General features: G+C 48.7%; 1 protein-coding gene across 1 annotated transcript in view; it reads left to right on the top strand.

The window, feature by feature from the left end:
* The window catches only part of TRIO (trio Rho guanine nucleotide exchange factor), a 237,022-nt gene that overhangs the window by 139,913 nt on the left and 69,629 nt on the right, over positions 1-27,480 (top strand). Inside the window, 6 exon segments of the mRNA XM_024741724.1 lie at positions 4-115; positions 1,467-1,657; positions 3,571-3,672; positions 7,131-7,273; positions 7,893-7,992; positions 19,740-19,983. Of these exon segments, the coding sequence (XP_024597492.1) occupies positions 4-115; positions 1,467-1,657; positions 3,571-3,672; positions 7,131-7,273; positions 7,893-7,992; positions 19,740-19,983 (892 nt within the window).

The raw sequence follows: 27,480 nt of genomic DNA, 5'->3' as shown, positions 1-27,480 counted from the left end.
CAGGAGCTGCTCACGTGCTGCGAGGAGGGGAAGGGGGAGATTAAGGACGGCCTGGAGGTGATGCTCAGTGTGCCAAAACGGGCCAATGACGCCATGCACCTGAGCATGCTGGAAGGTACGTCCTCCCGCCTCCTGCTGACGCCACCTGTCCACCCCCCCCACCCCCCGCGTCCTTGTGCCTCTGTGTTTAGTTAGGAGTCATCAGTGCAGGTGCAGGTGCCTTCTTTTTGCAATAATTGGTCTCGTTGCTTCCCTTAAGGAGTACATGACATGCTTCGACCTCATCACAAGCCTGTCCTTGTCCCCTCACTGGAGAGCAGCCGCTCCACACTCTGAACCCTGGGAGCACCTTGTGTCACTTGCCTTCAGCTACCTGGTCTCTGTGTTAGAAGGACAGGTGGAAGGATAGGTAGATCCATCCCCCAAGATTGTAAAATCCCTAACAGCGCTCGAATCTTCCCCATCTCTGGCATCACTTGTCAGAGCCTTGAACCAAGCAGGTTCCACATCCCTGCCCGTGCAGCCAAACAGTGCGTGGAACGTGGCAAAAAGAGAATCAGATAAATACGCCTAAAAATGGTCAACGCCAGTATAGTTTCCATGAATGCTTCTGTTTAAGAAAGCTATTTCTGTGTTTCAGCTCAACTCTCATTATCAGGTTACGCAGAGTTATTTTAAGAAGTAATCCTGCCCCAAATGCTTTGGCCAGCCTGTGTGGTCACCATTGGTCCCATTGAACAGTTTCCCAGTTAGGGCAGAGGTGCTGCTGTTTGTTAGTTACAGAGACCCCGCCCCCCCCACCTCAGAGGCCGAGCCAGAGCACCTTTTCCCCCTCTGATGTAAAATCCCGAGCTGTTGGGCAGCCCTCAGGGCGTCACCGGGGACTCAGGCTCTGTCCAGCTGGTCTCTCTCCACTCCTTGGATGTTTTGCTGGTTGGCCAGCTGCAGGGTGTGTCAAGGCCACGTTAGCCTTCCATCTAGCAGGATGTGGGGAAAGAGCGGGGAGGGGACAGCTCGAAGGGCAGAAACCAGAAGTTGTGCCCGAGTCTCCCTGCGTGGCCCGGGCGTAGGTGAGCGTGCTTGTGACTGCTCCTGGCCGCACGGGGGGATGGGAAGTGTAGTGCTGGCTTGAGCGGCCACGGAGGGGCTTCTGCTCCTAGAGGACGGGGCCCCTGGAGGCTGGCACGTAACTAGAAGCCCCTGCCTGTGTGTCGGCCACTTCAGGAAGAGACAGCCGCAGTGAACGGCAGCCAGTGACCAGAGCGCGACCGACTGGCTTGAAGAGCTTCGTGTCCAGAGGAGAGAAAACCCCCCAAGGAAGGGTAGCCAGAGGCCCAGATGGGAAACTTTAATCAGAGATTGAGTGGATGGGCGTTTTGCAAATGTTTAAGTAGCCATGATGCTACTACTGCATCATTTTTCATTTTCTTTCAAATTGACCGTGCCTCCTTTTTTTCGTGTTCTAGGGTTTGATGAAAACATTGAGTCTCAGGGAGAACTCATCCTGCAGGAATCCTTCCAAGTGTGGGACCCCAAAACCTTAATTCGAAAGGGTCGAGAACGGCACCTCTTCCTTTTTGAAATGTCCTTAGTGTTTAGTAAAGAAGTGAAAGATTCCAGTGGCAGAAGCAAGTACCTTTATAAAAGCAAATTGTTTGTAAGTATAGGCCTTCAGAATTGTAAGTTTAAAGGTGACACAGTTGCAGCTTCTTGTGGTCAGAGAAAAATTACTGTTTGTGGCCTTCAGTTTAACCTCCAACCTCCTAAAGTGTGACTCTGAAGCAGCTTCTTCAGTGAAATTCTGACAGCCTTGAGTCCACTGGAGGGCGCTTGTGAGTTTTGAGTGTCCCTAGACCTAGGAAACTTGCTTTTTCTAAATCCCGTAGAATCCAACTGCAGCATAAGAAGACTTTGTAAGTGAACTTAAATTATTTATCTCCTGTGTGCCTTAACTAGCTTTATAAATCAATCAGTCATGTTAGACTATAATTAAGTTCTCATCTCATTATAATTAATATTTCATTCACCGACATTGGAATTTATCGAAGCAGCCTACTGGGTGGCTAACTGTGGGCTCTTAATGATGAAGTTTGATTTTTTCATTAAAAATACATTTATGAAAAACAGCAGCAGAATACCATTATGAGAGAAAATGTATGTTATAAGCAGAAATCGTTTTAAAGGTACCCAGCCCCACCTGCCTAGAGACAGCCTCCCTTGAGCGCTTGGTAGATAGAGTGATGCCTCTGAATTCTTCTTTAACTTGCCGGCGTACTTCCGGGCAAGAGAAACACACCTGGTGCTCTTTTCTGTGGGTGGCAGCCCCACACGAGTATCTATAAACCACAGGTCGACGCTCCGAAAAGTCTCGGGCGGGTGTCATCCTCGCCTTCCCTGCGTGGGCGATATCTCAGAGGGCTTTCAACACAAAATTGCTGGGCAGTGGGAGGAAAAAATCACAATCAGAGAATAGAAAATGGGGTAGAATTTGGTTTCTTCACAGGATATGGCAGATCACTTATAAATATTGGTAGATGTTTGGACTTTGGACAACTTATACATTATACATTTTTATGGTATCCACGTATTAGTCAAATTCCCGAAGTAATAGAATGCTACCAAGTGTAGAAGTCACCTTAATAATAATCTGGGGTTTGCAGGTTCAGGCTAACGATAGGCATACCATTTTCTTTGGCTTGTTTCCTGTTTGAGATTGTCTTTTGGATCACAGCCCACCTTACATCATTTTAGATCATATTGTAACTGGAAAGAAAACATGAAGCATTGCTGTCTAATAATTTCACTAGCTGGCCTTAATCAGTCCCTAGGGACCAAGCTAGTCTGTTTTAGAAGCTGATACATCTTCACTTAATTTATCTTTTAAAAGTTAAGGTTCCCTCAGAGGCCACAATTATGAATCACTTCCTTTGCTGGAAAGGAGAGAATGCATTGGGGTGAACCTGATTGCGGGGGAGGATGAAGACGTTGACCTTCATCTACACTCTTCCGTGTTCTGCATCTCCTGCAAATGCATGTATTATAGAGAGAAAGTTTGTCTCTTAGCCCCCTTAACATTATTGGCGAAATAGTAAACATTAATGCTATTGATAAACACAGTGGAAACGAGCTGCGTTTTAAAATATCATTTAGCTTCTCCTGTGAAGCTAGTTCGTCAATGAAGGTGCATGGTAGCAGCTCTTTTGCAACTAGGACAGACTCATTTTATTGCTTATAAGGGTGAAAATAGCTCTTGATTTTCCAGATAATAGGAAATAGAACTTTCCAGATATTTTGTTTTCTTCTTCTGGATTTGCTTGTTGACCTGCATCAGGATTTCCAGTGGAGGTGCTCAGGAAGCGAAAGAGATGAAGCCAATCATGTGTAGCCTAAGAACAAAATTTCCTCATTTTAACTAAAGTGAGGTCTAAGGAGTATGTGTCAGTGTAAACAAAACCGTGTCATTACAACCTAACATGAGCACAGGTCACCAAAAACGGTTTCCTTTGTCTCTGTTCTATATCCTGCCAGAATTTTACTGTTGCCTAATTATGTAATTGTCTTTTTATCCAGACCTCAGAGTTGGGTGTCACAGAACACGTTGAAGGAGATCCTTGCAAATTTGCACTGTGGGTGGGGAGGACGCCAACTTCAGATAATAAAATTGTCCTTAAGGTACGTCCATCCGAAGCTTGGGAATGTGCTTTGTGACAAGATTACCATGTCTGTGAGTGCTTTTTCCTGTTGTTGAGCCATATTGGTTTTCATGTCCTTTTATTGTTCCCTTTGTGTTCTGTAGAGATTGGGGATTACCACAAAAAGAACAGTAGAATAAATTCAGTTTGGTATTCTAGTGGTGAAATTACTCGAGCTAAATTTTTGCTTGCCTACAAAAGGTCACTTGGAGAAAGGTCTTTCTAAACTTCTCCATTCTTCCAGTCTTGCAAAGAATTGGGTGATTGCATAAGAGATGCAAGAAGTTGAGGTACAGGAGGAGGGAGATATGGACCAGTAGCTCCCATTGTGCACTTGACCTCTGGTTTCCAAAGGAGAATAGGCACCTGATGAATCTGTGAGGGCCTTTGGCAGTTTCAAGGCTGAACGTGCCAGGAGTCTTCATGGGGTCCTAAGAGTCTTTGGCTTTCCAGTTTGGAGGCAGAGAAAAAAAGTGGCGGGGAGGGGGGGCGGTCATGATCAGGTGTAGGGTTTGGTAATGTTATCATTTAAAGTGTTTAAAAACACTAAGGGTGCTTTGGAGTGTGTAGTCTTTGAGGGAGGAATATATCTTTGAATATTTAATTTGAACGCTGTTTTGAGTATACTAACCTCTCCTAGGAAAGTTGGAGGGCTCTAAGGGTGTCTTGTGGACTTCCCTCCTCCTGTGTTTGAGAAAATGCAGATGGAACTGTCTTCCTGAGCTATCTGGAAAGACCATAAGCGACTTCAGATGTAGCTGAAGATTTGTAGAATATTGGGAGACGAGCCAAAGGCTTAATGGGCCTCTGGTGTGTGGACTTGCATGTCAGCAATTTTGTCCCTTACATTCTTTTTGAATCTCTCTACGGTATTTCCAGCAACTGTGAGTTATTTAACAGTACAGCACTCTTGTAGAGCCTGTACTTTAGTGACCGCTGACTGTGGAAGCCATTGTGTTCCTAAGGTCTTTATTCACATGGAAATGATGGATTGTTTTGCAATGAATATATGACTACCAACCCAGTGTATTCTCGTTAGTACTGGCGTAAAGCCCTATAAAATATAAATTGCACTGATAGCTCGATATTAGATAGCTGAACTTTTCTAAGGGATAAAGTTTTAAAGTATACTCAAGACCTTAAAACTTCCAACTCATGAGTATTTATCCAGATTAGCTGCAGTGACACATGCCAAAGGGTACATCTGAGAAATAGTGCCAGGTATTCTAGCCAGACATGGACTACTTTCATTTAGGACATAATAAAATACTCACGATGCAATTGAAGAATCAGATTTCCTTGCAGGCTTTACCAAATGAAAGTTTTCTAGAGAATGGAGGGTAATATTTTTCTGACTTCTAATGAGAGGCTAAAGGAAATGCCGTCCTTATTAATTTCAGACACTGCTTAGCGGTGGTGGTGGTGATGGCGTAGATGGTGGTGGAGGTGGAGGTGGTGGATATCTTAGCAGTGGTGATGGTGGTTATGGTATAGGTGGTGGTGAGGGTGTCGATGGTGGTAGAGATGGTGAGGGTGTCGATGGTGGTAGAGATGGTGAGGGTGGAGGTGGAGGTGGAGGTGGAGTTGGTGGATATTTTAGCAGTGGCAATGGTGGTTATGGTATAGGTGGTGGTGAGGGTATAGACAGTGGTAGAGATGGCAGTGGTGTAGATGGTGTAGACAGTGGTGGTGGTGGCGGTGGTGACAGTAACGGTGGTAATGACGGTGATGGTGATGGCCTAGTACTTGTAGAACAAAATTGTGACCTGTTTTTACTTTTACAGTCTGGAAAGGAGAATTTTATTTCTAAATCCTTTCTTGAACAGATTGAGACTACTGAGAGTATGAAACAAATTATTCCCTTCTCTTAGCCACGTGGGGCCTTTGCTTAGTACTCTAGCTGGGTTACCTTTCTTTTACTGTCTCTGAAAAACGGGTGCCTTTTTTCCTTGTTGAATTAGGAGAATTGCTCTCCATAAAGATAATGGTCAGTTTGCTCTACTTAAATTATGAGAATTTTCTTTATTTCTGAACATGGTACATACAGATCTCCAAACTTTGCCAAATGTCCTTTCTCAGATACTTCGCTTTGTTTAACGTCCCAAATATTTGTCTCAGGCATTTAAATGCCAGTAGTTCTGTGTTGTTCACAGTTGTCCATCCTGAGATGCTGATTTCATGCACAGATTCCCCTGTTCCCTAGTCACGCTGCCTCCTGCCCCAGGAGAAATCGGTTTAACTGCTCTCCTGGCATCAGATCTGGGGAGAGGGACAGGAGGCTCCTTTTCTCCTTCACTCATTTCTCTGTTACTGCCTCTCATTAACTTTGAAGACACACCCTCCAGTGAAAACATTTTGTTTAGAAAGAGAGTTCTCAATTTTAATTTCCTTCCCCAGCGTGGGCTTTGACCTTGTATTTTCAAAAACAAGGTCCACCACGAGAAAATGCTGGGTTCCCCTCCCTGCGTGATCTCATCCATAATCCCACTGACGATTGTTTTAATCATTCACAGGGAATTATGCTTATATCATAGGAGGTTGATGTTTTCCGTAAGGAAATTAAAAACTGTTACTAAGGCCCAGAACATGAAAAAAAGAAAAAAAAAAAAAAAAAAAAAACCACCTCCTTTGAGGCACAGTGAAAGAAAAAAATCTGGAAAAAGTGATGCCATATGTGTTCATTCCACCGATGCTTGTTGAGTATCTACGATGTGTCTTTTCCAGAGAACCTTTCTCCAGTGTTGCAGTGGAGTTGAGGGAAATCCACCATATGTAACTGGCAGTAGGCTACCCTGGTTTATCGCAGTGGTCTAACCAGAGGTGGATACAGGCAGAGATGGGGGGATGGGCTGAGGTGTCCACCCCCCGGGAATCCCGGCCTCTTCACCTGCTGGCAGTGTGGCCTTAGGCACATTTCCGGTGTGTCCACACTGCAGGTCCTCATTTATAACAGGAGGATTAGGGAGGCCCCAACTCCATAGAGTGCAAGTGGGGATATGGGGAGCGGACGCAGCTGGGGAAACAGTGCAGCTGCACCAGTTGATCGTGAGTCCAAGGGGGCGAGGTGGCGAGCTCTGGGGCACTGGCCACTTGTCTGCCTAAAGGGCCTCAAGACACTTGGGTTTGGGGGTGGTTGTGTTTTCATATTTACCCAGGGCTGCTTAACAGGTCTTAGGGCTGGAGAATGATTGATTACTAGGATATTCAGAGATCTGGAATAACATGAATGCTATAGAATAAAAACGGCCTTGATGACAGAATATTCAAAATTAGGGTCATTTATTTGGTGGGAAATTAAACACAGGAGATGGTTGCTTTTCTGCTGAAAAGTTATTTTTTAAACGGGCAATTCCAGGAATGCAGGGACCTGAGTGTGGTTAGTGCAGGTTCTGGAAAAGGCCCCTTCTGTATCCTGATTGATTCTAACACTTTGTCAAGGCCTCCAGTATAGAAAACAAGCAGGACTGGATCAAGCATATCCGGGAAGTGATCCAGGAAAGGACCATTCACCTGAAAGGCGCCCTGAAGGAGCCCATTCACATCCCCAAAACAGCTCCGGCAACGAGACAGAAGGGAAGGAGGTCAGTGCCTGGGGATTTTTTTGTAAGTTTGCTTTTATTGAAGGAAAGGAACAAGGCAATGTTAACATACTATTTTTCAAAAATCATTTTTCTCAAATATTTTTGAGAAGTATTGAGGAGTAATTTTTTAAAGAATACAATTTATGTATAACATCATTCTTAGTAATGAAATTCCTTTGTCAAGACAACAACCTCCTTCAGCTTAAAGTAAATGAAAGTCTATATGCAAATCCCTAATTCTTTTCCTTTTCCACCCCAAGTGTTATTAATCTGTGCTCCTGTGTAAGTCGTGCATGTGACCTTGGATAAGTTATGTAGCACCTAGACGTTTTTGCTTCTCATTTCTAAAATGGCGGTGACCCTATCAACTGGATTTTTATTACTGTGAGAACTAAGTGCAGTGGTAGATGTTAGACTCTCAGCCCAGGGCCCAGCAAAAAACCTGTTCTCAGTGAAGAGTCAGTCATGTATCGTCATTAATACCGTGGTGGCAGCCGTAATCAGAGACCGATTTGCACCTCTTTAAACAAATCTGTTCTTCCTCCAATGGCTGATAGCCCATCTTTACCATTCTTGAAAAGCAAATCCAGCAATGTCAGGAATTTCTCTGTGTCTCCAGGGATGGAGAGGATTTGGATAGCCAAGGAGATGGCAGCAGCCAGCCTGATACGATTTCAATCGCATCCCGGACGTCTCAGAACACGCTGGACAGTGATAAGGTGAGCCAGAACGAGCCCTTTCTTTGGGGAGGTGCATGTGGCCAGTCTCCGGTCAGTCGATAAATGACAGTTTGTCATCAGCATTTCAAACAGCTGCCATGGGTTAAAAGAGGTGCCCGGACATGGTACCAGGAGCAAAGATTTGCAGTGTCAGGGCTGGCAGACTTGAACCCTGAAGATTCAGGAAAAAGTCACTCGCCCTTTCCAGTGCCGTTACATGGTTTTCTATCCGAGTGTTCTAAGGCAGTGTGTTTAAGCTTTTTTATTTTATATTAAGCAGAAGACCCTATTATTTTAAATTAAGTCTTACACAGAGCCCTGGTGTGTGAAAGCGGGGTGCTCTGATTGAAGCAGGGACAGCGGCATCTGCCGGTGGGCCCTGAGGCGTCCGTGAACTACCCACCAGGAAGGAGGATCTGATTTGCAGCAAAGAAGTCTGTAGGTTTACCTTCTACAGCAGTGGCCTAGAGTGTCCTGTGATTCTGTCTTGATAGAATCAACTAACCTACAAAATAAACTGATGGGAGAAGTTGGAACCCTGGGCTTACGTGATGCACAGGTGACCAGAGTCCCCTGTAAAAGCCAGAGGAGGCATTGATGTCCACAGAGTCCTCAGTTCCTACTGAGATAAGCACCTATTCTGTTCTTTTTCTAGAAGGCTTAAGACCAAGTTCTTAAAACAAGGTTTTGACAGCAAGTAGGGGTTTCATTGCCGTTGGTTCAGAATTCCTGGGTTTCTCAGTGCCTGACACGGGCTGGACTTTCCCACGAGAGACATTCGTCCCGAGGGGGCTGGAGGAGTCTGCCTTTGCACGATGTCTCCACAGCCCACTCGCTGTCCTGACCTCCCGTCATTTGGAGACGGCCGCTGTCAGAGGAGAGAGCCCAGCGCAGGGGTTTGCTTCAGAGGGCAAGTCTGAGTCCCAGGCTTCGGTCTTTTCTCACTTGCTTTCGCAGAATTCATGGTGTTGAATGTTGTTTCCAGGACAGAAGTGAGTAGGTTTAAAAACATTGGTTTCCTACATTGATTTCATTTTCAGACTTCTAATAGGAGTAATTAGCTCTTTCTCAACCTCCTTTTTGGCTTCACTAAATAATAAGCCCTAGAACTTAAATGCTTAGAGTAACAGGACTGGAGAACAAAAACAATGTCTCGTTTGATTTTGTTCGGAGCTCAGTGTATTACGTTCAGAAAATATTTCTCTCCGGTAGTAATAATGAGGAATAAGATAAATGACATGTTCAATCATTTGGTCCCTAATAGCCTCTTTCCCCGAGGCCCCCCCCACCATAGTCATTCAGTGAAGAAAATAAAGTTTGAACTTGGAAACATTTCATTAGAGTAATCCCAATTATTTTCTTTTAAAAAAGTAGTAATTGAGGTGACTGGGTTATCTTAATAGTTACACAAGACTTCCACCTGAAGGAAAGGTCCAAAGTAATCGTGGCTCCTGCCAAGGGGACCAATTCACAGACTCGCCAAGGCTGAGCATCGCCGCCCCAGCTGGAGGTCCACCAGGCCCCCAAACTCGCAGTCTTACCAGACGTCCTCTCATGGATCTGGTCTGGGTTTACCTGAGTTTAAAAGTTTATTTAAAAAACAGGTTATTTGAATGAAATTGCCAGAGAAAAATAAATATCAAAAGTTCTGTCCTTTGGAAGGGGTGTTAAGATTTTTCTGGTGGTTGGCCCAAGGAGAAAGGGTAGCTTTGCAACCACCCTTGGGTGCTTTATGTATAAATGGGTGGTGGGGGGAGTCTGGAAACGCCCCCTGCATCTGGGAAGGGGCTCCTGGCTCTCCAGCCCCCGGCTCTGAGATGGAGCTGCCTGGCACCAGGTTGTGCCTCTGGCCCACAGAGAACCGTGTGCTAGTGCCCCCGGGCTCCCTGTCCCCCGACACTGGGGGCTGGCAGCTGCGGGGCGCCGACCGGTATTCACAGGGGGTTTGCCCCAGAGATGAGGCTCTGCCCTGGAGTTAGGAAGAGGCAACTCGTTCTACTTCGAATCTATTATAGCAAAATAGGCTTATGTGAACTTGGATTTGAGTCTGTACAACGCCTGTAGAAAAATAAGGCATTATCCTAGGAACTTTTGCTTTTAAGACAACACATTGGGCTTCCCTGGTGGCGCAGTGGTTGAGAGTCCGCCTGCCGATGCAGGGGACACAGGTTCATGCTCTGGTCCGGGAAGATCCCACATGCCGCGGAGCGGCTGGGCCCGTGAGCCATGGCCGCTGAGCCTGCGCGTCCGGAGCCTGTGCTCTGCAACGGGAGAGACCTGCATACCACAAAAAAAAAAACAAAAGAGAGAACACATTAGGTACCCAGTGAGAGAGAAGGGATACATCACTAGTAACAGTATAGGTTTGTGGAAATTAATCATTTTACACTGGGGAATTAGAATTATTAAAGAACTGCCTCTTAAATATTTTATTTGTGAAGGTAACTCACCAGTTTCTGTTTACCTCATCTCGTACCTTAGGCACCGAACTTCATTCCGTAGCTCAGAAATCCCGCCAGGGCCCCTTCTGCAGGTGCCGCCTTGCCTGTGCTCCCGGGTGAAGCTGTGATAGCAGCCCCTCACTCAGCCGCTCAGCCTACCTGATGTTCTCATGACTCCTAACCATCTCGCGTAGTGACATGCCAAAACTGCTTTCTTAAGTGGATGTGGCATGTATTTAATACCCCTCATTGAGGCCATAGGTCCTTAATAGGAAGTACACAAAAAGGATGAAATGTCTTCCTAAGACCGTAGAAGGGCAATGGGTTGTCTTCTTCCGTTCTTGTGTTCTGTATTTGGGAGGAAAATAAGCAGCGTGTGACACTTAATATGGATACGTCAGAATGTGGAGTTTGGAGGGGCCATACCCATGAGGCCTTATACGAAAGAAGGCCCATGTTTGCGACCACACATATGCCTACACATGTCTGTTCTCTGCTTTGGGGAGGTTTTTCTCCTTTTATGTACTTCTCTGGTAGAACATTTCAGGGTCAGTAGATGATTCAGGAGAATACATTTAAGAAACTGCATCCTTTATGGAGTCAGTTTGTAAAATGCACTGTTACTCTGAACTAGGCTTAAACAGAAAGCCCTGTTATCTCTGATGGCAGTAACTTTTCATATGTCCCAAGGTTCTTTCCACCCTACATATTTCAAGTTTAAATAGCCTCTGGTGACATGGGCAGATAGATCTGGCAAGGGAAATTACTTAACCATATTCTGCCTGTCTGACTTAATTTATGATGTCTGTTATGAGTTAGTTGTTATCGTGGAGTTTGGTTCCATTTCAGAAACCGGGTGGGGGGATGTTTTCGGCTTGGCCTCTTGGAGAACTCTTGAGAAGTTGTCTGCCCAGTGCTGTAGTAACTCTCAGATGAGGTACAGGGTTTTAGAAGAGTCAGGTAAGGAGGGGCCTGGAGACACCCTCTCTCCAGGGACACTGTTAGCAGATACAGACCACAGGGCCCCCGAGCACCTTTCCTTCTTTGCAAACGTCGGTTTTAAAAGCTGCCATCTCTTTGTTCCAGATGTAAGTGTAGCGCTGATTCTTGCCCTTATTAACGATGCTTGTGCTGATAAAGCGATCCCATGAAAATACAATTTGGGTTCCAAAGAAATCAAATGCTTGCCAGATTCTTGTCTCATTTGTTCTGAGCTTGTCTCCCTGATGTTGGGAGGGGACGCCTGCAGGTCACTGCGGGGACGAGGGAGGCCAGGTGACCCTCGCAGGGCCACCTGGAATAGAGAGCGGAAGCCAGAAACGGAATGTGGATCTAATTACCTGGCGGGGTCTAGACCCTGTTATTTCACACTAGAGCTGAGGAGGAACTAAATATTTTGGCGTATTAAAGAAGCATTTTTAGTATTTTTTCCTTCTGTATGCATTATTAGTCTGTGGTTTGCTTCATATAACAAAAATTTATATTATAAGGAAAATAGAAAGTATGCGAATCAGATATAGGCTACTACTATAGAACAAACCATCTTGAGGTCAGGATGAAAAAAATAACCAAGGCCAGACAGGGCAGGCTGTGGAAAAGCGGCCCGAGGCAGCAGGGGGCCAGGTGTGAGCCTTCTCTAGGTCTGAAGCCGAGCTGTGCTTATTTGTAATGAACGAGAAATTCAGTTGAGACTTGATACTTGGCATGAATTTTGCCCCTAAGCTTGTGATGTGAGTATATGAATTCACACATTTAAAAAAATAAATGGTTTCAGTTACTTTTCATGAAGTATATATAGCACTGTGTTGGGGATATGAAATTTATGTAGTTTAAAAAGTCAATAAACCTCTGTGAAGTGACAGCCTGCACCATAGGAACTTGGATGGATTTACATAACTTGCAGCGCTGAGGTAGTATATAAAGTCATTAATGCTAATACGTCTTAAGATGAGGCTGGCTTCAAGTTCTGGAGAAAGGAAGCCTGCATTCAGCCTACTTAGGAAGTGCCTCGTGCTTGCATTCAGCCCCATCCCTCACATACCTGGCGCTGTGTGCCACCCGCCTAGGCTCACCCTCTCCCCTCTGCCCGCAGCTGCCAGAAGCAGGAGGGAGCCTTGGCTCAAGGCGCTGCCCAGCCCGCTGCCCTTGCCAGGGTGTCCCAGAGCCTCGTGTAGGTTTGCCCGCGTGGGCATGAAGTTGAGTCGCTTCGTTCAGAAGCCTTTCTGGGGACAGCACATAGTTTTAATCCCGGGACGTCAGTTAAGGGTCCCGACTCCGCCCAGAGGGTAACGGAGTCGAGTAAGCAAAGTATTTAGCGTCCAACAGCAGATGGTTAAGAACAAGCAGGTGCTCCCCAGCAGCCTCTCTGTGCCTCGGTTTCCTCATCTGTAACAGGGGACAGTACGACTCCCCCCCCTAGGGCTGTGACCATTAAAAACGTGCGTTTGGAACAGTGCCTTACACGCCCTGAGCACTGCCTAGATGTCGACGGTCACTGTGTCTTCGTTTCAAAAATTGCCTCATTCTCCCTCGTTACTGGCTGCTGCAGACCCGCTGCACATCGGCCGTGAGCACTCCTGCCTGCGGTGGATTTAGAAGCTAGTTGTGTCCCTTCGGAGCTGGAAGCTGTGCTAAGGGTAAATTGCTCAGACTCAGTTCCTGACTTGCACGTCTTGGTGGCTCAACAGCTGAATACTGATCACGTGTTGAATGGGCAGCCTCTGAGGAAGCGGGAGACTCTTGCTTGAAACGTTTTCCCAGCCGCTCCCCTGTAATCCTACCGCATCAGCCGTAGGATGAGTCCGTGCTCTTCACGAGGTCGGTTCGTGCCTTCCCAGGTGCAAGGGCATCGAGCCCTGTGCAGCCCAGGACAGGTGCCGTTCCACAGGAACAAGCAGAGAAAGCCCTCCCCGCTGGCAGCCTGGCGAGGGTGGCCCCTGGCATGGGTTCCCTCTATCTTTCTAAGTGACTGTGGCTTTTTGTAGTTTTTAACACGTTTCTGAAGTGCTCTCATAAAGCCACAGAACGAATGCAGCCTTTGCTAACTTTACTCAATCAGAAAAACAAAATCCCCCATGCTAGAGCAGAGAGCCTCAGTTCTAAGAAGAGGCAGAGTTTTCAAAACTACAACTTGAGGTATAACTGTTAACAAAGTGCTTCTAAAAATAGTGGTGCATCGGGAAGTGCTTTTCAATGTAAGTTTTACAGTACTGGTCAAAGTCACTGCTGACAGTGGCGGCCCATCTTTGATTCAGACTCGAGGCTGGTGGTTTATCCTGGTTGTTCTTCCTCTGGGTGAGGGACCCAGTCGGCTGGTTACCTGGCTGTCATACCTTAGCTTGTCAGGGGGAAAAAAAGAGGCCTTTCAAATGAACTTTTCTGGATAAGTGCTGCTGACCCAGGAAACACAGCAAACAGGCTCCTTTGGGCTCAGTTGTCCCAAGAGGGGTCTTGCTTTCCAGGGCCTGTGATTGAAAGTAGTACAGGTGGGGTCCAGCTGACTGCTTCCTGAGCCTCATTTGTGTTTCTGCTTTTCAGCCAACGAAGCTTTTCATTCATGCCCCGTGGCTCAGCCCTCGGCGCCTCTCGTTCTAAAATGTTCAGAGTGAGGACAAGTGTGGCATTGGTCCAGGCCAGCTGCTGCTGAGCCTGGAGGCCTGGTACCTGGGAGCTGTCCTCTCTCTGATCTGCTTGGCTTTTTACACTTAAAGTTTGCCTTTTCAAATATATCTTTTAAATTTAGCTTCTTGACATCTAACTTTCCACTGCACCTCATGTGTATCCCAGTCAAGGAAGGCTTCCAAGGGATATTTGCATGTCAAAACCAGCGTGTGATCACATTAGCAAAGAGTAAAGGATTAACCTCCCTGAATGTTATACTCAGTATTTCTTTTCTGGGTAAAAATGTTGGGTAGGGTAAGCTGCTGCTTTTGAAAACGTTTTTTCTCACAGATTTTCTTTTTCTTTTCTTTTTTTGTTTCCTTTTGTTTCGTTCTTTTCTTCTTTTTCTTGGGGGAGGGGTGGTAAGAAACAACATTTTTGCCAGCTTAACCATTTTTCAGTTCTGGCAGATTTCTTTTTGTACCCCAATCTGTGAGAGATTCACAGTGGTCCTCTTGGAAACCCAGCAGCAGATTTTGTGACGGCTTCTCCTGTGAACTTGGCCTTGAGTTTGGGGTAAGCAAGGGGCCTGATGGTCCCGTGGTTAGGACGGCCACTGAGAAGCCCAAGCCTCCGGCCTCCGCGAAGTTGCCCAGGGAGAAGCTGGGGTAATGCGTTTCCTTGGGGAATTGTTCTGACTGCCGGTGGTGGCCTTTCTTTTGTAACCACGGAGCTGGTAATTCACGGAGCTGTACTTTCTAGTCCCCTTTAAGCGAGGAGCCACTCTTTGGTCTGCTCTGTGTGAAGCCTGCACAAAACCGCAAGGCCCTTCTAGTGCCTGCACCGTGCTGGGCTGTAGGATGTGACTGTGGGTTGGTACACTCTATTCCACAGGAGTAGGTGGCTTTTAGTAGACCGCTTCCCCCTCTCCTTCTGAAGCGCTCTCAGAAAGTTGGCCAGACACCCACCTGCAATTGATCTTAGTTTCTCGAAGCAGATTCATTCACAGGGAGGACTACACCATCTGCGTGTCAGTTGTAAAGAGCCCCTGTTCCTCTGGCGGAACCCGCCCCAGAAGTCATCTGCGAGCCATTCATTCACATCAGGTGTTTGCTGTTGTCTCTCGAGAACTGTATGTTCTCGTAAAGTAGACATGCCTCATTGCAGAGCTCCAGGGAGGGGATGCCAGAGCCCGAGCGGTGGGTGAGAAGCACCCAGCCACGGCTCTGCTTCAGTTACTGTCTTTAACTGGGTTCAGGCAAAGCAAAACAATATACCGTGGTTCCTCCAGAAAATGTAAAAAGGAAAGTTCTGTGTGACGGTTTTTGAAGGTTCACGTGCCTGCGACCAGGTGAGTATTTCATTCTTTTGGGTGAAACACAGCAACTTGTTCATTTTCAGTCATTGAGAGAACTCAGACAAGGGGGCCCTGGTTTGGTTCTGCGAATCATCCGTGCATCAGCATCACTGGCGTTCCCCCCGGCAGGCCTTCCGCGGCTGGTCTTGGAGGAGGCATTTCATTATAGTATCCACGGTCCTTGCTCCAGTTAAGGCCATTTTACTGTCATGCTTTTTAGTCACCACATTTAATTTTTTTAAGGTGAAAAGCAGAAAGATTGGGAAAAGAATATCTTCTGATGAGAATGTCACAAGAGTTAATGTGAGTCATGGAAATTGAGATTTTCATAAATTGCAATCCTAAACCAAATGCTTGTGGTAAGGAGCCCATGATACAAGTCCAATTTAAAATATAGAGATGTGAAAAAGATAATGTGAAAACTTTCACAAAATATGGTTAGAAAGGAAAAGTGAATTTTTAAACTAGATAAATGGAATGGTAACACTTTCAACATAGTGAAGAAATTGTGTCACTAGGGGTAGAAATGTCACTGACAATAAATGAGGATAACCCAACCTTTTTCTAATTAGGAGATCAGTTCTACGTAAAAGGCTGTAATGACTTGCATTGATACTCGAAAATAGTTATTTTAAGTCTTTTATACAAAAAAAAAAAGTCTTTTTAATTAACAAGCCTGGTCTTAAAGACAAGCTTTGGAATAAGTTTAAAATATTCAAAGGCGAACACTGAGGCAGAAATCCATGGGTTGTCTCCTCTCTGGACTAGAAAACGCCCATTTAATCCTCCCCTTATAGATTTGTGCAGGAGATTCTTATGGGAAAAGTCAGTTTATTCTTAGGGGTAGAGCCAAGAAGATATGGTTTTCTTAATGATACTTCTAGCACTGTTTGAAGACATTCTTCTGGTACTAGATTTTGTTACTAACTCTCTAAAGGCTTTGAGAAAGAATTTTGACTCAGTATGCGATTCTTTGTCAGAACAGGCTTGATTTTCGTTTCTCAGGCTCTGTCAAGTGCACAGATGTTTCCAATAGTTCTGATTACTCTGTGAGGGGCTGAAAACTCAGCGCCAGAAAGAAAGTCTAGCCTCATTCCTCTTGGCAGCCGCTGTCTCCCTTCCCACCCTTCCCCCACCCCCAGAACACACCACGTGGCTTCGAGCAGCCTGAAAAGTTCCTACAGTGGGAGAAGGAGACCAGCACAGGCCGGTGATGAGGGAACACGTCTGAAGTGGAGCTTCCCAGGGCCGGGGGTGGTGACACGCGGGGACCACGTGCACGAGCGGGCCCAGCAGACGGGCGGCTCGGGCGGAGGGAAGGCTCCATAGGGAGCGCAGGCCTGAGGGGCCTCGGCAGGCTGGGCTCCCCATGGGGCTTGTTCACGGGTCACATTTTCCCTGGGATGGGAAACATTCCTCCTTTTCGTTACAGGGATTAACCACTTCCATAACGTGGGGTTTTACGAGGAAAATTCTTCTCCGGGCTGGGCCTCTGCTGTTGACCTTTTAACATTAGCATCTTCGAGTGTTCACAGAGAAATGTGTGAGATTCAGCGTAGTTTTTCCAAAGAGAAGTTTGTAAAATTTAGAAGGGGGTTAGTCACTTGGGGAAAATGTCCTTTGTGGCCCAGCAGAGACAATTCCTTTTGTCGATATTTGTTTTATTTTGGAAGAGTTTTGTTTTGTTTTGCTTTCTGTGGTTGTCAAGTGGACATGTGTTTCTTATTCTAAATATCTGGACTTTCTCTGGAAAGACAGGAGGGCAGTGGAGAGCATGGAGCGTGACAGAGGGCCGGCAGGCAGCCGAGGACACTGCAGGGCTGAGAGCCCGGGTAGGAGTCAGTTCTCCGCCGGGGGTGGGGCTGGGTGGCCTCTCTGGAACAGGATGTTTCCCGGCAGCAGGCCTGGCCGCCCCTTCCTCCTGCACATCGCAGCTCAGTCCGGCGACCGTCTTCTCTTCTTCTGTGGTCTCTGTGCTGATGCCCAAAGGGGGGACAGGAAACACACAGGCAGAGTTCACTCCCGAAGTCACAGAGGAAGAGCCCGTGTTTTGTTTTGGTTTTCAGACAGCTCATTTTTACAGCAAACCTATCTTACCTTTTTCACTTCAGCAAATGTGTGACCACTTGCTGGGTACAAAGCCTGCTGCTAGCTTCCTCTTACAAGCTGTGCGCCGACCCTTGGCACCTGGGGCCTCACACACTGGGCATGGAAAGGTCGCAGAAGAATGACACAAACCTGCTTTCTGGTGCGGAGGACAGACACACACACACACAACACACACACACACGCACGCACAACCCAAAGCCTGGCTCGTGTCAGACTTGAGACGTAATTTGTTCAAGGACAGAGTGCTAAGGACGGTAGACACAGGAGCGGCTTCTCAGAGGGATTTGACGGGGGCTGAGACGAGAGCAGCTGGGGAGGTGAGGGCTCCAAGCAGAAGGGCTCACGGACACAGGGCATGCAGGACCCACCTCAGAAGGAGGACATGGCCGCTCTGGGCTGTTGAAGCACGGGAGAAGCACGAAGCCTGCCCGGGGAGGCGGGCTAGGACCCGGTGACGGGAACGTTGCGTCTTATACCAAGGAATGTGTGCCTGAGGTTCTTGAACAGGAGGATGGCATGTGTGAACATTTTAAGAAGGGAACTGTGGCAGCAGTGTTCAGGTGGTTTGGAAGGAAAGCCTGGATCGGGCAGGGCACTCGGGACCAGTGCAGAAATCCAGATGAAGTGATTGGTGTGGACGTGCAGACGAAGGGAGAAGTCAGAAACGCATTCTAGAATCCGACCGACCGTGTTTCAGGGGTGCAAAGGAGTGCGGTTGACTGTGATACCGTTACCCAAAAGGCAACGCTGGAGGAGAAACAGATGTGAGGGCGAGTAATGAGTCACGTCCCAGACTCACTGCTTTGAAGGGCTGGGGAAGCAGCAGGCCCGGATGCCTGCTCGGAAGTGCCCAGCACGGAGGCTACGGCGTGCAGTCTGAGCCTGGGGCTGCCCGGATTGGAGGGCCAGAGCAGGTGGGCCAAGGACGGGGAGCTGGTCACAAGGTTCTCCTACAGAGGGACGATAATGAGCATACCTGTGAGCTGTCCCCAAGGAGCGTTCGGTCTAAGGGAAGATGCACAGCAAGTGGTCGTGAGAAGGCCCTGCACCTGTTTTCCAAGCAGAGATCATGGAGTTGGTGCTCTTTACAGAGTTCCTGGGTGTGCTTCAAAGGACCCAAGACTTAGAAGAGTTCGGACAGAAAATGGGAGTGAGCTGAGAGGAGGGAAGGAGGGAAAGGCCCTTCAGGCCAGAAGCCATGTGGCACGTGAGGGGTCAGCCGGTGTCCACGCAGCATGTGGAGGGACGTGTTGAGGTCTGGGGCGGGGAGGGAGCCCGGGCGGAGCTGGGGTGCGTGGCGGCAGTGTGGGGCGGGGAAGCTTGCTTTAGAGAGTATCCTGGGGGCTGGCGAGGGCTCTGGAAGGGTTTTGGAGAGAGAAGGGCGTGCTCCGCCCGTGCTTCCGGATACTGCGCTCCCTGCTCTGCGGCTGTCCTCCCGATCCGGGGGGGGGCACAGGTGCTGCCCCGGCCGCACCGCTCTCACCAGGCCGGAACCGACCTCCATCTGATTTATCACCGTATTTCGCAACAATCCCCCCAAAGGTCTACAAGCAGAGTTCTTACTAGTTTGCCCTAAGTTTAAAAATGAGTGCAGTTGACCTTTAAACGGATGCAGTGCCCCGGTTCACTCATATGTGCGTTGTTTTTCAATGAGTACATATATGTGCTGTAAATGTATTTTCCCTTCCTCATGATTTCCTTAATAATATTTTTTTCTAGCATACTTTATTGTCAGAATACAGTGTGTAAAACTTATGACATACAAAATACGTGTTAGTCAATGGTTCATGTCATTGGTAAGGCTTCTGGTCAACGGTAGGCTACCAGTCGTTATGTTTGGGGGGATTCGAAAGCTAGACGCAGATTTTTGACCGTGCAGGGGGGTCGGTGCCCCTAACAACCGACGTTGTTCAAGGGTCACCAGTATGTGGCACTCTTTGAGAAGGGACATATGTCTCAGGCACAAAAGTAGTTGGACACTCTCACGGAAACCCATCAGATTCTGACAGTGTAACACACGGAAAATCATTATTATACATTAGAATGTGAAAAAGTAAACGTTCGAGTGTTTCGAAAGGGACGTAAATTAAGGGACAGGGAAACGGGAGAGCCCTCATTCGGCTGGTGCCCAGTGCTCTGACCCAGCTGTGGAATGGGAGCTGAGCTCCCGGCCCAGGCGCCAGCCTCGCCTGCTGAGGGCCGGTGGCTTGGGCTCGCTGACCTGTCCCCTCCCTCCCCAGCTGTCCGGCGGCTGTGAGCTGACAGTGGTGATCCACGACTTCACGGCCTGTAACAGCACCGAGCTGACCATCCGCCGTGGCCAGACCGTGGAAGTCTTGGAGCGGCCCCATGACAAGCCTGACTGGTGTCTGGTGCGGACCACCGACCGGTCCCCCGCGGTGGAAGGCCTGGTCCCCTGCGGCTCCCTGTGCATCGCCCACTCCAGAAGTAGCATGGAAATGGAGGGCATCTTCAACCACAAAGGTAGGAGTTCGCGGGCGTGGATGGCAATGACGGTCCTACTGGAAATGCCCAGTGCTTCTGTCCCTGCTTCCTGCAGCCTCATAATAGGTACGATCCCTCTTGGTCACTCGTGCCCCAGTCCGTTATCCCTGTGTCTCCGGGCCTCCTTAATCCATCTGGAGCTGAGATGGAATAAGGATTTCACCTGTCACTCAGAAATAATGAAGCATCGCCTCATTTCCCAAGGCCGCGTAATAAGATAGCTGGTTAGCGAAGGACAAGGGGGCTGTTGTTGGGGGCCAGTGCCATTCATAAATGGAGGAGACAGAGAAGACGCTGTTCTCCTCCAGGTGATGTTGGAAACAGGTAGGGGAGGTGGGACCAGACTCGGCATCTTCCTGATCAGGTTTTCACATTGTGGATTCTTATTTGGTTAGTGTTCAGTGCTAGACAGTCAAGCATGCAGGTTCTGAGAGTTTGTCTTTATAGCTTGATAAAGTGTCTTGGGGCATCCCAGACGCCCCAGGTTCCCTGCCTGGAGAGGGAACGCAGCTGGACCCCCCGGTGGGGAGGCTGGCCAAGTCAGGCAGGGCTCAGTGTCAGGGGTCTGCAGCTGTGACAAGAGAGGTGGCTTTTGAAAAAAATGCTTTTCAACTGAAATAACAGGGTATTTGAACAAAACGGCATTTGGCACTGGGGACTCCTTTAGAGGCCGGCAACTGTAGCAAGGCCGCTTTTCCACGTGTGTCTGGATGGGTCAGTAACGAGCTTCCGCATCCTGAATGTCCAACATGGTTGCTGCTGGACCGATGTGGCTTGAAACGGGACCTGTCTGAATTGAGCTGGTCTGCAGGTGCAAAATACACATTGGATTGCAAGACTTGCCATGAAAAAAGAATGTGTAATTATTTTATAGGCATTGCAAACTGGTACTATAACATACTTTATAGGGTGGGTTAAATAAAATGTGTGATTAAAATTAATTTCACCTGTTTCTTTTTACCACTTAAATGATGGCTGCTAGAAAAATTTAAATTACATAGGCAGCTTGCACTGTGTCTGTTGGACGGTGCTGGTTTAATCTCTCATCTTACTGAGGAGCTAATTTGAGCCTTTAAGACCTTTTCAGAAACACTGAGCTATAGCTTCTAGAAAAATGTAGAATGGGTAGAGTTTATATGCTTCAAACTGCATTAGGTCAGTCCTCGTCTTTCTGCCATGCTGGCAGATGGCCGATTCTTCCAGATCTGGGGGTCAGCGGTTGGTTTACCATTCCTGAGAGAACTCCACTATACTCTGCATATTCCAGTTCTTTTAATTTTGGAACATTCCAGTTGCTCCCTCCGTTGGTCAGCTGTGCCCTCTTTTTTTTTTTTTTTGTGGTACGCGGGCCTCTCACTGCCGTGGCCTCTCCCGTTGCGGAGCACAGGCTCCGGATGCGCAGGCCCAGCGGCCATGGCTCACGGGCCCAGCCGCTCCATGGCATGTGGGATCTTCCTGGACCGGGGCACGAACCCGTGTCCCCTGCATCGGCAGGCGGACTCTCAACCACTGCACCACCAGGGAAGCCCCTGTGCCCTCTTTACATTCATCCTGACGCGTCCTGCAGACCATCCTCTGGCTGCCGAGAGGTTAGTCATGGCGTTGAGCTAAGTGAAGCTGCACAGGAAATAGCTGGTGACTAGCCCCCTCGGGAATTACAGGCCCGACCATGTTCCGGATCCCTCGGGGCCTAAATGTGACTGTATCGTCACCTCAGTAAGCAGCTGGAAGAATTAGGCTGTGGTGTCTCCAGGGATCCAAAGAGAAAGGCAGGGAATTTCCCAATTTTGCCCCGAAGCTGAGGCATCTGCTTGCAATTACGGGGAAGCTGCCCCTGCGTGCCAGCAGCCTTGGACCTGCCCGGCTGTGGTACCGAGTTCTGAGTTCAGATAGCAGCTGGTGCTGGGCTACCCGTTGGCCCATCGCCTGGGTGTTCCCAGAGTTGCATAATGTAGTTAAGTCCTTGAGTCTGAGTTGAAAAGGAAGTACAACGTTTTTTTCAAGTTCGTCCATTATATGCAGAGGAGCCCCGGTGAACTTAAGCTACAAATAACGTTTGTTCTGAAAGATTTCTTTTCACATGTGCCTTTCCTGTGGTGTGTTCTCTGCTTCCTGGTGTTCGCCATTGCAGGCTAGCCCAGCAGAAAGAACCGTGTGTTTATCACACTTGCCTTTGTCCTGAAAACTTCCTGCAGAGGTTGGGTTTGTGCTTGTCTTCTGGCTTGACTACCATTCACAGCCTCTTCTCTCTGACGTTCTGTGACTTTCTGGCACCTGAGACGTCACTCCTCACAAACCCTCTGCGTACTGAGAAGGTGTCTCTTCGTTGAGTAGAACCTGTTGTGAACTAACAGTCAGTTCATAGATTGGGGCTCGGAGCCTTAGGCACTGTTTTCCTCCTTTTCCAAATTTTTGTTTTTCCTGTAGTGCAGGGAAGCTCTTGAGGTGGCCTGTTCCTGGCAGTGTTGGGACTTGGGTGGCAGATGGGGGAGGGAGGATCCTCCTTGGGCTCTTGGACAAGCCTCTGCCAGAGCCTCCTGTGCACGGTCAAGTCCAGGGGATCGGGCAGTGACCCACGGTTCCGTCTAGGAGAAGAGTCTTCATCGGGTAGTCGGGGCAGCAAGGGGCGAGGGTCCAGAACGAGCCCCAGGGACTGCGGGAAAGAGGCCGCCTCCCCCCTGGAGAGCAGGAGGTCCCCAGGGCATCTGCTCGGCACCACAGCTCCCCTCCTGGCTCTCGTGTGCAGAGGACCGCGGGCTGTTCGCGTACCGCCGCGCGCTGGGCCAGTGGGACTGCTGCTGAACCGGCCTCTGCTGGCGCGGCGGCTCATTCAGAGTCCTTTCCGTCTGAGAGCCGGGCTGGGCCGCAGGGCCACTGCAGGGAGGGGTCCAGTGCGGCCCCTCCTCTCGAGAACTGGGCGCCCCGCGCCCTCCAGGCCTCCTTCGCAGGGTCGCTCGCGCGGGCCATCTGGCCTTTCACACGCTGCAGAGCTCCGGAGCACCGGGGGGTGGGGGGTGGGGTGTCGTGATGTCTCGTCCCTGGTCACTCGCTGTTGATCTGGTTCCTTAAATGTCTGTGATTCTTGCTGCTCTGACCTTCCAGGCGGAGGAACACGCACGTTCGCTAATCTCTAGTCCCACAGTTTTCTCAGCCTTAGTGCCTCAATTTGTTCACAACTCCCCAATCCAAACACCTTCAGTTTCCAGGTGAAAAACATGCCTGCTGAGATTAAATGTCTGTGTGTTTGGTTGTGTGTGATATTTAAGAATCGCAGTGTGGCTGTGAGGATAAATACTCAGGTCAGCCCAGAGGGGCCCATTACGCACTGTGACCACCGCCCTGGTCGCAGGCGCTCTGAGGCGTGGCTGCAGTTGGAAGTCTGCTGGACAGCACGAGGACTTAGGATTTATGAGCCCCAGGCTCCTTGGATCATGCTGAGTTTCCCTGGGTGATGTCGGGGGAGGATAGAACATCACTGATTAAAACGAACAAGAAGTATAATTGTACAGTTTGTTCTTCAGGAAGATATTTTTGGGTCTGAGGCTAGACTCCAGTGTGGACGTGATTCAGGGGAAAGGTCGGTACGGGAGGGCAGCCGTGGAGCGGCGTCCGTCGACGGGCAGCCTTGGTGTCTGGCATCTTGTTCTCATCTTGCCCTGGCCGCCCTTCTCCCCTCTCACAGCCTCTCAGTCACAGGCGGCAGGCAGGTAGGCAGCAGCCGCAGGCAGCAGAACGGGGCCTCTGCAAGTCCCTGTGCCCCTCCAGCGCGTATGTGTGGTTCATACCACCTCCCACCGCAAAGGTTCTCCTGGTCTGGGGCCCGGTGAGTCCGCCGAGCAGCCGGATTGAGAGGCAGTGGCCCCCAAACCCCCGTGTGTGGTCATTGCTAGACTGCTCATACAGGGTCATGGAATTATCTTTAGTCTCTCAGAAAATCCAAGAGATTTTTCTGTCCTCCTGTGTCAGCGTGGAAAGCTGTCACTGTTCTCTGTTTATTTACTTTAGTGTTGGTCCCAGAAAGTAAACAGGAATATCAGAAATGTTTATATTCCCGACGAGGCCCATTCACCACATCCCCTTTTTGGTGCTACCCTAGACTGAGTAGGTCAGCTGTTCTCTTTCGTCACAGCCAGAACTACCATACGTGATAGTGTTTGAGGGCTTAGCTCCATGGTTCGGGGGTAACCCAGCAAGCATCCCTGGAGCAGTGCAGGGGCCCTGGATGGGCAACAGTGCCCAGAGTTGGCGGTGAGAGGGTGGAAGATACTCAGTAAAAGTAGGATTGTCCCGGGTCAGTAACCGGGCAGAGTCGCATCCCGAGCTTCCTGCGGGACGCGTGCCTGAAGCGCGTCGTGGCAGCCTTTGGACTGTATTTGCTTTTTTAAAGGGTGAAACAATAATCTGTCATCAGTCTTAAGGAGGTCCTTCCACTGTCCTCACACCCGGATTACTGCATCTGAAAGACTGCCCATGTGACTGTCATGGTGCCACTTGTCAATTGAGGTCTTCCACTGCCTGGCCTGGCCCAGTTGGGGTTGCGCTTTTAGCCACCACTGAATTGTTTTTTGCTAAAATTCAGCTTTAAGAGAAGACATTTCGGGGGTGAGAGTGACGTTTTATGGTGGAGCCTTTAGAAGAGGTGATGTGTTGAACTTGCAAGGTCTGTGCTTTGTCTCAGGAGGACCCGAGTTCTGATTCCATCTCTGTCTTCGGTGACGTTGCAACCCGGGGCCTGAGGTGGGTGGAAACGGGTGGTCCCTGAGGTCCTCCCCAGCTCTGACGTTCTCAGGTTCTGTTTCTCATGAGGCCTTTCTGAATGAAGGCCAATTCCAAACCTCCCCTTTTTCCTTATGCTGACCCCCAATGAGGTGGCCAGGTTGTGTTTTTGCTAGTCTGTTGATATATTTAGGAGAAAATACCCACTTAGGAACCTTAGCCTTAACCTCTCTTGAAGTTGTTTATAAAGTTTTTCTCTCTGGGATAGTGTATAGGTCAGTACTTCCATTTCACTTTGAAGAAGCTAAAAACATGATTTTTTTTCCCCTCTGAATTCTTCATTAGAAAAACAGAGGAACAAAAACATGAGAAATAAAATTTGTTGCTTGCTAACCACTTGGGCCTCTACACCCTGGGGCTTTGACTCAGCACACCACACTTACTGAAAAACGACGTTCCAGAAATAATCCCCTGTGGTTTCCAGTTTACCACATCACCTACAGCAAAGTGGGTGCCATCAAAATCAGGTCAAAGAGAAGACCCAGGAATTATCTTTCATAAATGCAGTGATATGTGATTGATATCAATGAAATGGGACGTTTTCTTTAATCCAAATGAAAACTAGGAAGGTGAGATTTTTCGTGAGAAACTACCTGAAATGGAGGTTTTTCTCTGGGTTCCACCTTGGGCTGCCTCCTTGTGTCTCAAAACTCTCTGCCAGGGTTTCCCTATCCATCCTTCTCTCTGCCTGAATATTTGACTCTCACATATTCAGTCACTAGACTGTCCTCCCAAGTTTTTGTGACTGGTTTCTTTCACTTAACATAATGTCTTCAAGGTTCATCCGCGTTGTAGCCTGTGTCAGAATGTCCTTCCATTTTAAGGTTGACTCTTACTCCACTGTATGGACAGACGCCAGTTTGCTGTCCATTCACCTGTCGATGGACACTGGGGTCTGCTGTCAGTAGCTGCTCTCCTCCAGTCTCTGCTTCCCGTGCATTGGGGAGGACACCCAGACGTGGAATTGCTGGATCATGATAGTGTTGTTTTTCATTTTTGAGCATGCCTACCACATTTTGGTACCTTTATCTAAAGTGTATATTTCAAGCATATTCTCCTTTCCATCACCACCGTTGCCTCCTTGCCACTAAGTCTCCCAGCCTCACTTCTCCCCCTCTTCTTGCAGCTAAAACCCAAATCCGGTCATACTGTGCTCCTGCTTATTCCTTCAGTGTCTTGCTGTTGGTCCCAGGATAAAATCCGGTTTCCTAACATGTGCCACAAGGCGTTGCCCCTCATGCTCGTGTGCACGGGCACACACGATGAGTGCACACATCCCCTCTGTCTCCCCCTGGTGTGGCCGTAAAGTAACGGGAGCGGGGGTTCTTCCTGCCTGACGCTCCTGTCCCTTCTCACCAAATAAAAAATCCTACGGGAAAAAATGAACAGATCCAGTGAGTCTGGCGGGGGGATGAGGGTGCAGTTAACAAGTATTTCAACACAAAGGCTAACATCAGGGTAACCTGAGAAAGGCCCCATGAGATGATGAACTCCAGGGACCACTAAAGACACACAAGGAACCTCATAGGAACTCACTGAAAGAACTTTAAAACGTTTTAGTAGGAGCCATGGGTGCAGTAATAGTGCTGAACTCATAAATGTGATGGAGGAGGTACAAGTAATGCAGGCTTTAAACAGCAGGGTTGACAAGGGGCAGAGAGCCTCTGCCCACAGCCGTCATGGAGAAAAGGGACCCTGAACAGTGGGCACGAGGGCTTTAAATGGAGGTCTGGGGACCGGGACTTCCCTGGTGGTCCAGTGGGTAAGACTCCGCACTCCCAACACAGGGGGCCCGGGTTCGATCCCTGGTCGGGGAACTAGATCCCGCATGCATGCTGCAACTAAGAGTCCACATGCCGCAACTAAGGAAAGTCCGTGGGACACAACTAAAGACCCCGAGTGCCGCAACTGAGACCCAGCACAGCCAAAAAAGAAAAATCGAGGCCTGTAACTTGGGGGGAAAGGAGTCTCAGCAGTGTTCACAGGCAAATAAATGAGTACGGTTCATCGTGATCCGCTTTGTCCAGTTCTGTTCTGTGTTTTTTACTTTAAAGATACACACCTTACATAGATGAATCCATGGGGCCACTGCTCAAAGTTGTGAAAAATGGACATACCATTTATACCACATGCAATTTCTTAGAATGAACGAATGGATGAAGTGTCCCGGTCCCAGACCTGGAGGTTATAAACTCCACATCTGATTCTCTGGGTAACCACTGGCACGGCCATTAGGTGAGGATAAAATTAGGGCACCCAAGTTGCAGTGCGTCTGAGCCCCTGTTGCCCCCCCCTCCAGGGCTGTTCTCCTCACCTAGCCTCTTCAGCCTCCCTGGCCACGTCGGGGCCCTGTGAGGTCGTGGCTCTGCCTGCTTGCTGGGTGGCGCCCACCACTGCCTGCCCCTCAGCTCCCGTGCCCCTCGGTCCCGTGCCGTACAGGTGAGACCAGGTGACAGGACTTAGCAGAGGTTTGCAGATAGTGGAAAAGTAGGACTCCGCTGGCCACTGGTGCGTCATCCCGCAGGAATCCCAGGCCCTGGCCTCACCATCTGCGTCCCCAGCCTGTGCCCGACATCTGGTTTTGGCTGACCCCCAGCTCAGGGGCACTTTAAAGCGGTTTCCCTGTTCGGAATACAAGCAGTTACTAAGATTCCTCACCCCCATCCAGACCACCTTCCCAGTTCCTGGGACAGCATCCGC

This window comes from Neophocaena asiaeorientalis, unplaced genomic scaffold (genome assembly GCF_003031525.2).
Source record: "Neophocaena asiaeorientalis asiaeorientalis breed wild unplaced genomic scaffold, Neophocaena_asiaeorientalis_V1.1 scaffold10, whole genome shotgun sequence".
Taxonomy (NCBI): domain Eukaryota; kingdom Metazoa; phylum Chordata; class Mammalia; order Artiodactyla; family Phocoenidae; genus Neophocaena; species Neophocaena asiaeorientalis.
This window is presented reverse-complemented; position numbering and strand designations above follow the sequence as displayed.